The sequence below is a fragment of the Protopterus annectens genome, chromosome 4.part0 (assembly GCF_019279795.1).
Source record: "Protopterus annectens isolate FY-2018-M chromosome 4.part0, PAN1.0, whole genome shotgun sequence".
NCBI classification, from domain to species: domain Eukaryota; kingdom Metazoa; phylum Chordata; order Ceratodontiformes; family Protopteridae; genus Protopterus; species Protopterus annectens.
In genome coordinates this window covers 303,898,988-303,914,039 of record NC_056733.1, presented here as the reverse complement: position 1 = coordinate 303,914,039, position 15,052 = coordinate 303,898,988, and the positions used below count along the sequence as shown (strand labels likewise).

The 15,052-nt window shown below is 36.3% G+C and overlaps 1 protein-coding gene across 3 annotated transcripts in view; it reads left to right on the top strand.

Annotated features, from left to right (window-relative positions):
• The window catches only part of KSR2 (kinase suppressor of ras 2), a 2,556,886-nt gene that overhangs the window by 850,153 nt on the left and 1,691,681 nt on the right, over positions 1–15,052 (top strand). For all 3 annotated transcript variants that reach the window (XM_044068294.1, XM_044068293.1, XM_044068295.1), the window contains exon 3: positions 9,645–9,795. In XM_044068294.1, the coding sequence (XP_043924229.1) occupies positions 9,645–9,795 (151 nt within the window). The remainder of the gene's footprint in view (positions 1–9,644; positions 9,796–15,052) is intronic.

The window sequence follows — 15,052 nt, the reverse complement described above, 5'->3', positions numbered from 1 at the left end:
TCTCTAGCTACATTTTCTTTTTATAGTGGTGTGGTGTCAGGACAGTATGATGAGGGAAGGGATTATCTATCTATATAATATTTAGTTATGATACTCTTTCACTAGAAATATGTAGTACTGACATCTTTAGCCTTATAAATATTATATAATACAACGTAGTAGCATTACATGTATTATTTATTCCTTTTTTAGCAATAGCTGTTTGTCTAGGTAGTATATTTATGATGCAAGTTGTTGTGTCTTTCGGCTTTTCCCAGTTAGGGGTCGCCACAGCGGAACTCCGGTCCGCTAATGATTGGCAGTAGATTTTTACGTGCCGAGTTGCCGGCCCTGACGCACAACCTTTAACGAAGGTATGCCCATTCACGCATGTCTCCGCACAGAAGATGCTGTAGCTGAGAATCGAACAGGACAACATCTTACTGTGAGGCGACAACGCTACCGCAGCACCATCACCACCGATGCAAGCATTTAGCATAATTCATGAGTTAGACACATTTTAGAAGTTAGTTTTTTAGTATGTAATCATATGGTTTAATTTATTAATGATGTTTTGAATTTGATTGGAAGACAGAAAGTATTTAAATGACTGATTTGATATGGGCATTTGTTCTGATGAAATATACGATCCGTAGATGAAAGCGCTTAACTTTGAATAAAGTGAACTTGATTACTACTGTTGGGACATGACACTTATTCTATCTGTGAACCATTTTTCTTATTTGTTTGGTGATTGGGTTGACTGATATACTTCATTTGGTGTAGGACAGTATGATGAGGGAAGGGATTATCTATCAGAAGTGACAGTAATACTCATTTTTTTCATTCATCTTTAGTCCATTGTTAACACACCATGAGTTTACTAGAACAAGTTCATTCCAGAATGTTTGGGTGTCAGGGGGTGAGTTAACAACAATATCCCATTTGCAGCAATCTGCAGACTTTGTTAGATAGAAGTCTTTATTCTCTGCTTCACAGTCTGAAAAGTAAAGGCCAAATGGAGAGGTCCGAGCACCATGTCTGAGGGACAACAGTGGTCAATTTCATACTTTCTGATGACGTTCCTGCAATTTGCACAGTATGTGTTTTGTCTTTCAGCCAATTAGCTATCTGCCTTACCACATGTCGGTCATTTTTTAAGGCATTTCACTTTTGTGTGATACCAACATGGGGAATAGTGTTAACGGCCTTTGCCACGTGAAGATACACCATATGAACCACATGAGTGCAGCCTCTGTAACACTTTCAAATGAGTTTACCAGATTCACTATATAGGATCTATCCATCACATGGCCAAACTGTTGGGGGTCAAGTCTGATAAGGTTCCTGATATCATAGTTTTTGAGATCAGCTGTAGTATGTTCAGTGGTTTTGTAGATGAAACTTACAAGACTGATAGGTCTGTAATTACTTGGTTGTAAGACCACCTTCATGGAAGAGCATTACCACTGCTGTGAGCAACTCTCCGGGGATGAAACCAGTAGCTAAACTTATGTTAATCAGTTTAAGGATTGGCTCTGAAAGCCATTTTAATACTATTAATTAAGGAACCAGGTATATTGTCTTGTCCCATTGAGGAAGTGTTTGTAGTCTTTGCCAGTGCAAGCCTTACTAGATCTGTTACTTAACTGCATACAACTTAGGAAACACTGATTCAAGAAATTGTACTAAATATCACACTACTTTCAAAAACATTAATTTAAAATGTCACCAATTAAAAACCTTTAAATCTGCTATGAAAGTTCATATCAGCAAGTGCAAAGCAACTTCTTATCCCCAACAGAATACCATGCACTCGTATTATCATTGTCTGAATCCCAAAATACTAACGTTTTGAAAAAAGAAAACTGTCTGCTGCAAACATGTTAGCATTAACCAGCGCACATTGGTTAACCAACTATGAAAGGGCTATACTTCTAGTCAGCCTTACTAACAAATTGCTTCACAGAAATAGCTGCCCACCCCTCCTCTATACCCCACTACCTACTCAAAATAAAATGTTCTCTTCATTGTTACACTCGTAACTCCTTTACTTGAATTAAACACTATTTTCTTCTTAAATCAGCAGAATAAGTTTTGCTTTTTTAATCATTCCAACAACCCGGAAACCCATCCCACACAAAATTAGAAATAGTACCAAAATACCCTCTTGCAAAGCTCATCTATTAGACAGTCTACTAAGACTCCACAGATGTTCAATAAAGGCTAAATGCTCATCAGATTGTTATTTGTTTATTACCTGCCATGTGGCAATGAAAAGTGCCTCCAGTCTCTTGATAGACTAAGCTAACATAGCTTATCAATGATATTTAGGTGTCATCTTCAAAATTAGTTTTACAGATATTAAGAACATTTGTACAGCTGTTGCTTCAAATGTTTAGTATTTAAGAGTGAAGGGATACAGTTTTTTCAATTTCACTGATGACAGCAGGGGTCTGCTTGGTTTGATCGTTAAGTCCTGAGTTAATTGAAATGAAGAACTAAATAGTACTTTGTTTACTAAATGCTGTGCTCATTATTTGCTCATTTTGGATAATTAATTGATTTGGAAGTATGGTGGATCTATTTGCTATTCACCATTAGTGTGTTGGACGTTGGTTGGTGTATCTGTTTTAGTCCAAGTACAAGGTGTGGATACGTGCACCGGACGACTGTTTTTGGATGTATTTTGTGCTGGGTGTTGATCCGGATTTTTATTCCATTTTATTTGTGGTGGTGACTTATGAGCCTTTGTCAGAAATTTGTTGGCAGATAAAAATGATGTAGCTTGCTTTGAGAGCTACAATTTGAGTGCAACGGCTGGAATGGCTGCATAGGTGAGGCGGATTACAGAGATGGAGAATTTATTCAAAGAATTGACTATTTTGACTAAGAAAGTATGGCACATCAAATTGTTAAAAGCCTATTTGGAACTGATATAGCGCTACATGGTCTACAAATTTATTTGGAACCAGGTATAGGTAAAGATGACACTGAGTTTATGTTTAAGTGGTGTTTGATTCAGTGTACAGCATCGAAATTATTTATTGAACTACTTATTGACTTTTATAAACGTTCTCTTCTTCCCATTAAAACTAAATTGGATTCTAATTTAGAAAATATCCAGCTGCTTGAACAACAAAATGATTACCATGTTCTGTACGCTAGATATCTGGAAGAAGTGGGTGGATTTGAGAAAGAGATTAAGATTCAAAAACTTAAGAAATTTAACAGGGGCATGGGGATTTTAAAAATAATACTGCATTCTCATGGAAATCCTCTAAACAAGCAGTGAGATTTTCGAGGCAGTCAGTAGACAGGTTAGAACTAAGCATGAGGGGGGAAGATCAATTTAAAAAAAACAAAACTTAATATTAGCAATATTGATTCGAGTGTCTCTGATTTTTCATCCAACCCACCTAGCACAGACACTAAGACTGATCCTGGGGATACATTTGATGTTGCTTTACCAACATGTAAGAAATCTAAAAGTAAAGTAGGCCCTTTAGGAGAGGAGGAGGGAACATCAGAAACCACCTGGAAGGTAACATGGAAAAGGTTTTCAGGGACCTGGCCAGAATGTGATTGATGGAAATGGGGCTGATAATAATGAAGACAATCTAACTGGGAATTTAACACATTTTGATTTAACTGCTGGGGAAAACAGTGTACTTAATAAAGGTATGGGATATCTACCATCTTATTTTACTTCTCATTACAATGTTTGCATGGATGTGAAACACTTTTGTAGGAATTTGAATCTGAGATACTTGTATACCTCAAAAAACAATGACTGTAGATTACTGGATACTGAATTTAAAGCAAAGAAATCTATTTTTCGGCCACCTTATCACCTTAGGGTTAAATGTTTAAAGAACAAATACTATGTGATCTACATTCAAATCACAGTGTTTTGTTTAGAAATATGGAAATAACCTAAGGTTGAGAAGCAGCCATTGGTGTAGATGGTCAATAATAAAGAATTGATAGCAGTTAAAGTAGATAAAGGTGGAGGAACAGTTTTATGGAGTACATCTAATTACACTAAAGAAGTTATGAGACAACAGATGGTAGATTTTATTTTAAACTACCTTTAGATCCAACTCTGGATTTTAAAAATAAAATTGATAGATTTATTTTGCAGTCCAAAAATGATGGCCTAATATCAGATGTCCTATATAAACAGTTAATGGTGGATGATCCTGGGCCACAAAGATTTTACATACTTCCACAAATTCATAAAACTGTTGTTTCACCACTCGAAAGACCTATAGTATCAGGAAGGGGTTCATTGACTGAACCCCTGTTTATTTATTTAGAAAATCAGCTCAATCCTTTGTTAAATTTGATAAGGGCAAATCTGAAAGAGTCTACTAAATTTTTGCAATTAATGAATGACTTGCAGGTACCCTGTAGTTCCTATCTTTGTATTTTAGATGTACAGTTTCTTTGTACAAGCATTCCCCATCTGGGTGGTATAAGAGCAGTGAGGTATTGGCTTTCGGAGTCTGGTCTGTACTCATCGGAACATTCTGAATTTCTTATCAAAGTAATACAGATTGTTTGATATGTACTAATAACACATTTACATGAGATTTTCATAGCATGAGTAAATAAAATACAGAACAAAATAACCTTCAACAGGTAGACAAGCTCCCTGCCCCCTTGTGGAAGGACTTTGCCTCCCTAACCACACTTACTTTATTATTCTAATTCTGAGATCTTTGTGTCACTATGAAAATGCAAGTTATAGACATTGTAAACCCGGCATGTTGCTGGTAAGAGAGGCAGTAAGGTCATATAACCCACTAAATAAAATATACAACTGCACAGTGTTGCCTGTAAGAGAATAAATGATCTGCATCATGAGTATTTGCCAACTCGAAGTGTTATACACGTGTATCTTTGACATAAGCTTGGGTGATATGAGGAAGTAACTATAAGCATCAGATGTTCATGTGTGTATATCTGTTTCTATAGCTTTTTCTAACTCCATCGATCTACACACATGCACGCGCGCGGACACACACACACACACACACACACACACACACACACACACACACACACACACACATGCAGACAAACATGTGATTATTAAGTGATGGAAATGTTCAAAAATCATCCATGTGCAAATTGCTTCCTAAAGGATGACTAACATCTCAGATAAAGCATACCTCAACTGTGCACTTTGCAGGGGTTACCCTAATAGCCAAAAAGTACCCCCATGGTATAGCCAGCCTCCTGTAAGTATAGTACATGTTCATGAATACAGAGTACATAGGTTGTACATGGGCTGGTATTACATGCTATACAGACACAGCACTGATGATGTAGTGGAAGGCCCAAGAAGCAAATTCAAGGCATGTGTTCAGAGGAATATAAATGGATATGTGGTATACACATTTATGTAATACACAGGATCTGACAAATGCCCTGGCCAGATTTCCTGCAGCACTAACAATACCACCTCAGGCCTCCCTTGAAAAGAGGCTACTAGCTTAGTGGAGCTAACCTGGTTAACAAAGAATAAATAAATAAAATAAAATAAATCTGAGAGCTAGAACAAAATTATGTAACTGTCTCTTTATAACAGTTTGCAGATTTCTTACATTTTGCTCACATCATACAACAAGCAGCCTCTCTGATTTAGAGATTTAGAGAATCCTCTAAGATGACAGGCACAATGCAAGTTTTAGATTTTTCTGTAAAGACGGCAGGCACAATGCAAGTTTTAGATTTTTCTGTAAGACAGCAGGCACAATGCAAGTTTTAGAGAATTCTGTAAGATGGCAGGCACAATGCAAGTTTCAGAGCTAAGTACTTTGCCAGTTAGATAGTTTCTGTGTCATACTTTATGGTTTTGTAGTGGTACCTCTCGTGTGCATCAAGGGAAGGGGAGTTTTCAGACCAGCAGGAACTACCACTGGTAAATTTAAGGGTAATGTTGCACTTAGTTATGAAGAGTAAGCAGTTTGGCTCTCATCTGATGAGATCAGAGAAATATATCATGGTTGCATACAAGGGCTTAGTACTGAATGTGGAGATGGTGCCACAATTTTGAATTTATAGGAAATATAGTCTCCTTTTCTCATGTTTAGTCTCACTGCTGTGTAGATTAGAGTTGCAGACCTTGTATTTTCAAGAAGAACCCTGTTAGTCATTTAGTATAATACCCTGACATTAGTAATGTTAATGCCTGATTGATAATGCTATGATCATATGCTCATTCTTTTGTTTTTTAAATAAATAAAAATAATAAGTGGGGTCATAGTGAACGACCAGGCATAAGAATTTAGGTCACTGAGAATATGAATGCTGGTGATCCTAGCTTATACTTTTATTGCATTTATTTGTTTTTATTTTGAATTTGGTTACTGGGATAGTCTGGTCAGAAAAAAAAAACTTTTCAGTCGAGGCCCAGGGTGAAGAACACCACAAAAATTATATACATCACAATATAGTTTTGCATGTATAACAATGATTTGGTACATAGACCTCTGTGATTAAGCTCCATTATTTTGAAAAAGACAAACCAGTTAAGTGCCAGAGTGGTGCACGATCTGACCTTAACAAATGTTAAGCACCCCTTCCTTAAGTTGTTAAGGGTCTAGCGCCAGGCAATATAATCTGCCTATGTTGACCAGCAAATGACAGCAGCAAAAAAAAATGTTTCTGTCTGCTGTCTGTTCTAGTAACATGTCCCTAACTTTCTTAAACAGTGGCTAGAATAACAGGATTTGTGTTAGCAAGCATACAAACCCTGAAACCCAAATGTATGTCATTATTTACTGACTTCAGTCCTTTGTTGTTTATCCAAAAACATAGATGTTATAAGGAACAGACCAAAAATGTGAAGCAATATTCTAGACATTCTCTGGGTGTTGTATGATAATCTGATTCTGGACTCTTGAGAGGCATGGAGGTGAGTGTAAATGTAATGGAGTGCATTATACTGCCTTTCTGACAGTGTCCACTAAATGCTTTACAGCTTTGAAAGGTAGCACAACACTTTGTGATTTTTCCACCTGTAACTAGTAGTGCAAGAAGCAGATAAACCTCCATGCACTACAAAGAAATATGATCATGTCACTAATCATAAGCCTTTAATTATGTATGCTCAACATGGATCCCAAGATTCACCAATTGAGCTTCGCTCTGATGATGAATTTCTTTGCATCCTAATAGGCAGGTTATGATCGGTGACCTGATCATAATCCTGTATATACTAATTTACTAAACACATGATATACAGAAATAAGAAACACAGTACTTTATAATGCACTACATAATATACTAAGTTATACATGTTTATAAGGAAAGGTATTTACAGTACAAGTAATTTAACTCTCTGTATGAAAAAAGAGAATTTAAGGTTAGAGAAGATGGGATAGAGAGTATAATATTGGTCTGACAGAGAGGAAAGAGAAGGATAGTGGAGGGATTTTGAAAGATGGAGTGGGAGTAGTGAAAGATGTGTGAAAGGAAGGGGAAGCTCGTAAAGACTGAAATTATAGTGTCTTGGAAGATTAGACTGGGGTGATATAGGGACAGGAAGAGTAGTTGTTATCCAGGGGTTATGCATGTGCATAGCCATTTGTCAATCCAATTTTTTTTTTAACTCAGACTAAATGTTAATGTCTAGTTTGTTTTCAAAATCATTAAATAATGTTGCTTCACATATGTAATGGGCATTTGCTCATGTCTTGGGAAGCATTAGTCGCAGATATCTTCAATTTTTGTTGCTGCAAGCTATTTAGTAGCTAACCAGTTGACAAGAGACTGACGTTTGGAATTCTTAATACACATCTTCTCTAAGTAATATACTGCAGACAGAGAATATGAAATAAAGAGCCATGACATACAAGCATGATGATACAAGAAATTGTATGAGCTACCAATATGCTCAAATCTGTCAGTGCAGAGCATTCCATAATAAAATGTTAAGATATTGTAAAACCTTTTTATTGTGGGACATTGTTGCTTATTAGACCATACCACGCAGAAATATAATAACTCGGGTATTGAAACAGTATTTCCCTTCTAATAAAATAGCAAATTTTGAAATGGCCTACTGATCTCCTCTAATTTATAGATTCATCAAGTATGGGATTTGGTAGAAACTTTGGCTCACTTTTGCACAATAAAGCTAATCAGATTCAGTACATGGAGTTAGTGTAGGCCCAATGACAGCAAACTTGTCCAGCAACAATATACAAGATACATTTAAACATTCTTTTTTGGGGGGAGGTTGTATTTCACATATAGAGGTGTATGTTTCCATAATCCCATACTTATATATTCTATGTCTGTGACTGTACAGCTCCAGAGAAAAAGGGAAAAAACCTAAAAGGCTAAAAAAAGTTTTGCCCAGCTGTAATTTTCTGCAAAAGAACTAAATCATGTGAAACCATTTCAAGATCTGGAATGGCTGTCCTCTTCCAGGTACCATTCATCAAGTGATAGATATCCCATATTTTATCCGATTCAAATAGTGTTTATCTATCGTAATTAAGTGAAACTAATTACACAGTGGTACTGCATGGAAAAGCTGAACAGAGGACAAAATTAAACCTGGAGATACAAGAGATAAAACCTGCAAATAAGAGATGAATGTGGAGTGTTCTGGTCATCTAACAATATTTCTTCCATTTATAGCAAATGAATCAACAAGCTGCAGGTCTGCAGAGAACACTGATTTCAACCATTTGGGAGCTCAACTAGATAAAATAAATAATTAAAAGTAAGTTTTGAGGTGGGGTTAACCTCATGGAGAAAGCTTCTCACGTCATTCAAATTTATACATGCACACTCACAGGTTATGCAAAGATAAAGGAAAGGGAAATTCTGACAAAACAAGGGAATCCCTGCTGGTGCCCATTTAGAGACCACATTGACATTGATTGCCTGAAGAAAATAGTAAATGAAAAATCCCAAATCAGGGAGTTGAACTCAGCAAGGTGGTTCCTCACCCAGCTGCAATGCAACAATGTGTAAGGAAACCAGTGAGTTTGCAACTTAAAATCATTTGAATTTTGTGCAAGAGTGGGATTTAAGTTTGTAGAAAGAAGATGCTTGGGAAAAAAGAAAAGATTTGACCCTATCTATGCAAGTAGAACCTATTCAGAATTGTCTAAAGCTGCCTTTGTTTCTTATTCCGTTTTAACACTGCAGAAATATATAAATGTAAAATTTTAAGTCAGTTATAACTCCTCATAAATTAGTCAGTTTGTCTTTCACAGTGATCTAATTCTTAAATAGAATTTGAACTATATCTTGTCGTTGTTAAATTTGGCAGGAATGGAATTCTTTCAGTTTGCGTTATATTAACTAATGGCCTACCTGCTCTAATCAGTGTTAAATTTCAACAAAAGTACTCTGTTTTTTCAAAATGACCAATTTTTTTTATTTTTGTAACACAGTAGAAGACAGTATTATAATCTGCATATTGTTTAGGGCATTTTATGCAATTCACAGTTGCACTTTAACCTGATTACTGGTTATGAGTTCTGCTAATACCCGTAGGTAATTTGATACAACAGGTCACACACACCCTGACATTCCATGTATGCATTGCAGTAATATTTCTGTGTAAAGCAGGCAAAAATATAAACAAATGCCCAGTGCTTTATGTAATGAATTCTGTTCTCTTGGTTTTTTTTAAGGAGATTGCTCCTGGTCAGCTTACCTTGGAAGCTCTGCTAGAGATGTCAGATGAACAAGTATGTGAAACAATACAGAAATATGGTGCAAACAGCGAAGAATGTGCAAGGTTAAATGCTGCACTCAACTGTTTAAGGAATGTGCATAAAACAGGTGAGAATTTGGAACATCATCACCCATTCTGTGTATATTACTTGTTGGGTTTTTCACATGTAGACATCCAAGCATAAGACTATGGAGTCATGCACAATATTGTTGCTATTTTAGTTTCACTGTATTTTACACAGTTTATATAGTTTACTATGTAAGAACCTCCAGATATTAACATCTTTGTCCAAATCTTGTTTCAGATATGTTAACATACTGTTAATCACAATTATTAACCATCTGTGCAAGTTCTCAAAAACATTTTAGTTTAAGTTAATGTGAATTAAAATAAGACTTCACATTGTTCTGTTTGGACTTGCATGTAGGATCTAGAAATCGGCCTGGAACCTGTGAGCAGTATGTACTGTGGCAAGAGCCATTTAGGTTTAAGAAACGCAAGATGCCAACATATACACCAGGCATGACGTCTGATTAGGGTTTGACATTTAAGCAATAATCCATGACTGTGCATGGTTATGTCAGGATTTACCCATGGTTGAAATGGCTGGATCACAAGGCTAAAGCCAAGATGATTAAACAATATCAGCTGTGAGTAAATTCTGGTATACCCACAAACAGGAGTGGATTATTGCTCTTATACAATTATATTATTTAAGTAAGAAATTGCTTACCTTTCTTAAATAATGTTTTTGATAAGGGCAGTTCAGTCTTCTACTTTCTGTTCCCTAGATTGATGTACTGAACATGTGTATGGGACTTGTGTTCACATGTTTGCATAGTACATCATTGCAGTGCTTCTCCTACACTGTACTGCTGTGCAGTGTACATCATTGCAGTGCTTTTCCTGCACTGCACTGCTCTGCAGTGTACATCATTTTAGTGCTTCTCCTGCACTGCTCTGCAGTGTACATCATTGCAGTGCTTCTCCTGCACTGCACTGCTCTGCAGGGTACATCAGTGCAGTGCAGGAGAAGCCTTGGAGAAAATAGAATCTCTGTTGTTGTTTATGTTTTTTAATGGTTAAAAAACAGTTTTTTATGAGCGACAGCACAAAAATATAAGGAAAATCAGGTAGGTTTCTGTTTGTTTAGTTTTGCAAAAGCATACCTGATTTTTCCTATATTTTGTTCTGTTCCGCAACATATATCAATAAAAAATCTGTCCGCTCAAAGGTACTTAAGTGGCCAGACTTTTTTCTATTGGTATATGCTTAATTTACAGTGGACATGATGGTTGGGCTGCCTAATCAGCATGCTCATTTGTGAATAGTAATGAGCCTTTATCGTATAATTCATAATAGCTGCAGGAATCATAACATTGTGACAGTCCACAGTATTCCAGAAATTAGGGTTTGAAATGCATAGTAGTGAGCTATATTAGTCCCCTCCTCCCAGTGTTACAGTGGATCTGGAACTCTGACGAAACGAGGAGAGAACATTATTTGTAATTTGTTAACCGGCTTAACCCTACAGGAACAATCACATTTACAAAGGCAACCCAGGGAGAAAAGTATCACCCACTAAGATAAACTGTAAGAAGTAGGTTTATTATCCAACAAAAGCCACGTAACGGAAGATCACTGCATATTCTTTCTACAATCAAATATGTGAACACTATTTTGCAAATGTTAGGAAACACATCCATAACATGGCAATATTTGACGTTCTTTGTAAAACTATTAACATGCTTTTTGCAAGGGATCTTTGCTGCATTGCCCCAGTGATGTAGGCAGGTATACTGTCAGACACTTGTCACTTACATGTACCGTGGCATTGTGGTAGCTGCAGATCGTAGGGAGCCCTGCAAGCACTTTGTCTTTAAGAAAGAGATACATAGAACAGGCAGGCAAGTCTCAATTGGGGACAGGTACACACTGTGGAATGTAGTGGACAGCATCAAAGAAGCAGGCGGATTCTAGATCTAACAATCATAATCCCTGACCTTGAGCAGGTCTGCAGAGGTGGTTTTGTGAGACTTTCTGTGTGATAAGAGTATCCATACCCCTTAAGAGGTTATAGAAATTGTTACCCTTCGCTGAATCCCGAAGAAAGAACAGCAGTGTTATGTTGGGAGTGAAAGAGGAAGCAGAATGTAGCTCTGTAATGCAAAGCTGATGGAATTATCCTGCCTGTTGAGAAGAAAGGAATTCTTGGAAGGCATAAAAATGAACTGTACAAGTACTGTCGTAGGCTTTTGAAAACTCTACTTACAGAGGTGCTATAACTCTGAACTGAACGTTAAAACTTGATAGTTAAATGAACTTAGGAATCTGGAGAATAGATTGGAGTTTTGTTTTCTGTTTCCTCTTTGTTTGCTGCAAGAAAACTTAATTTTATTTATCCTTGTAAATAAACTTAAGTTTTCAAAACTGTAAAGCTGACTAAAAGACTTTTTGTTTCTGAGCACAGCAGACAGATACTACATTTTTAAGCCCCAGATCATGGTACATTGGATGAAGGGACATTTTCCAAGATACTATACTGCTTGAAATAGTGTACACTAACAACTATTAGTACAGTATTGTTCTCACTTCTACACATTGAACATATATGGCAAACATTTATCTCCCCCCAACAAATGAAAATAAAATAAAAAAATTACGGTAAATAATGATCACACGTATTTGTATCATCACTTACATGGCAGTAAAATAAAACCATAGTTGATATTAAGGAAGTGTTTATGTGGAAAAAAATCAGTGATTTTGTTTTTAAATCTCAGTCTCATACACATAAGAATAACATTTAAATGAGCAGAACATGCAGGCTAAGATTCAGACAAAAAGAAAGAACTCAAAACAATAAGACGGTAGGCAGGAAATATTAATAAGTAACATAACTCCTATTCATTAAAGCTTCAAGTTATTTTATTAGTTGATAAATAGTTGTGGATTTTTCTGTGGAATTATTTTAGTAAAAATGTGGTCCACATGCAATTCAGTGCAACCATTATGTTTTTGAGAGGAAATGAGAATACCCTTTAAAAATCCTTACAGGCACAAGAACAACATCCCGACTCAAGCAGAAGTCAGGATTGAACCCCAGATCCACTGAATAAATTAGACCATCCAACCTTTATTAGCGCAGTGATATTTGAAAGGGTGCATTAAGCAGAGTAACATATGACTATTATGGACTATGGCCTGCTTCTGGATGACACACTCTGATGCTACAAATTAGAAGAGAATAGCAGAAAAGGTTTGGAAGCTCAAAGCTTATTTTTTATTATTTTTTGACAGGTATAATTTGAAGATTGGTAATATAATTTTCCAGCTTTTTTAACCTCATAGCCTCTATGGCCTTGAAGGATTAGTTTTCAGCAGTCAAGATACCCTAATATTTACTTTAAAAAATTTCCTAGGGCCAAGAAATGCAATAGCTAATTTGCTGTATATTGAGTCGAGAACTGTCCTTTACATGGAACTGTTTGCCATATATTCTGACATTTGTTTTGGCCTGACTAAGTTGCAACCTACCAACCCTTAGCCATAAGTAGAAGAACATGAAGCCTTAATGAAGTGTTGGAGTGAGTTTAATAGGTTTATTTGAGCTCCATATGTAGGATTGGTATGCTTTACTCAGAAGGCATGAATATGTTTGCTCATTTTGCTATCAGTTTTGTGTGTGTCTAGTTTCTCTGTCATATAATAGACACAGAAAGGTTCTACCAGTTGCTGTGGTACCAAGCAAGTAAATGACATCAGATCCTCTTTTAAGTAAGCCTTTTCGGTAGAAGGATATGACCTGCCATACTGAACGCTTTAGGCATGTTTAGAAAAATTGCACCGGAGCAGTAACCTTGATCACATTTAGTAATGATGTGATCCATTAACTTGACTGTGCAGTGTCCTACAAAAAACAATGCATTGTTGGATTCAGGCTACCATAACTAAAAAGGTAATGTGCAGATTGCACACATACCACTTTCTGTAGTAGTAAACATAAAGCTCTCAGCTTGGATTATCCTTTAAAAGTGTGATGTAAATTGTTAAAAAACAAGCTTGAACTGATCTTGAAAGCATTGAAGGGACTTAAGAAACCTTTGTAACTGAGTTATAGAAGTATTCCCTATGTTAGAATTTAAGAATGCTTAAATTTTCTTTACAATGTTGAACCCCCCCAAAAAAAAATATCTTTAAATGATAATTGTGGAAAAGCCAGGTAGAAGCATTTTTAATTCCTTTGTCTGTTTCATCTACCAGATCTCTGATATTAACACTGCTAAGTGTTAAGACTTTACTTCATGAATGGATAATTGTGCATTATAATTTCTGGCATGTTTAGATTTGTACAACAGTATCAAGGCATGGCTTTCTTCAGAAGGCATTCTTTTTACATAATTTTATTTTCATACTTTTATTTTTTTATTTATAACTATATTCATACTACTAAACACATTACACTACTGAAAAGATTTAAATATCTTAGTGCACAGCAGTCATTTAAATCATCTGATGCTGCATTATTAAATACATATGACTTAATATCTCTCTACCACATTTTATAAACCGATCTTACTTTGGAAGGGTCACTGAAACAATAACTCATAATGGATGTAAAAGTTCAGATCTTGACCTTTACTTTGTCCAGCTGTTGAGGTAAATTCCTTGAAGTTGATTTCTTGAAGACATAGCAAGCTCGTAATGACTGCAGACCTAACTGCAATCTTCTATGTAATCTTTAGTCTTTTGAGTAGAGCAGGTACAGAACAATGTTATATTTCACTGTTTATATATATATTTATAAAAATAATTCATCAAATGATGTGAAGTATTTGTGGTAGTGTATGGATGTAAGTTGGCTTACAAAAACTGTTACATTTACATGAAAAAGGGACGGATGCCAGCAGTTTAAATGGTAAAAAATGGAACGAAAATCAATATCCATTTTTGGTAAAGATTGCTTGAAGGATGTGTGTGTGTGTGTGTGTGTGTGTGTGTGTGTGTGTGTGTGTGTGTGTGTGTGTGTGTGTGTGTGTGTGCGTGCATGCATTCACATGTGTGTGGGAGTGGGGGTGTGTGTATGGGCAGCACAGTGGCATAGCTGACTGAATTGTCTCCTTAATGCAAGATGTTTGGCTGAGGTGGCTTTTCTGAAGAGTCTGCATGTCTTCTTTGTGTTTGTGTGGCTTTTCTTTGAGTGCTTTGGTTTTCTCCCTCATTCCAAAGACGTGAAGTTGGTGGCTTGGACTCCAAATTGGCCGTAGGTGTGAGTGTGCATGAGTGAGTGTGGTATAAAAGAAAAGTGTGATAGAACTAGCCATCCAGTGGTGTGAACATTGGCTATAGGTGATTGTCACTGTT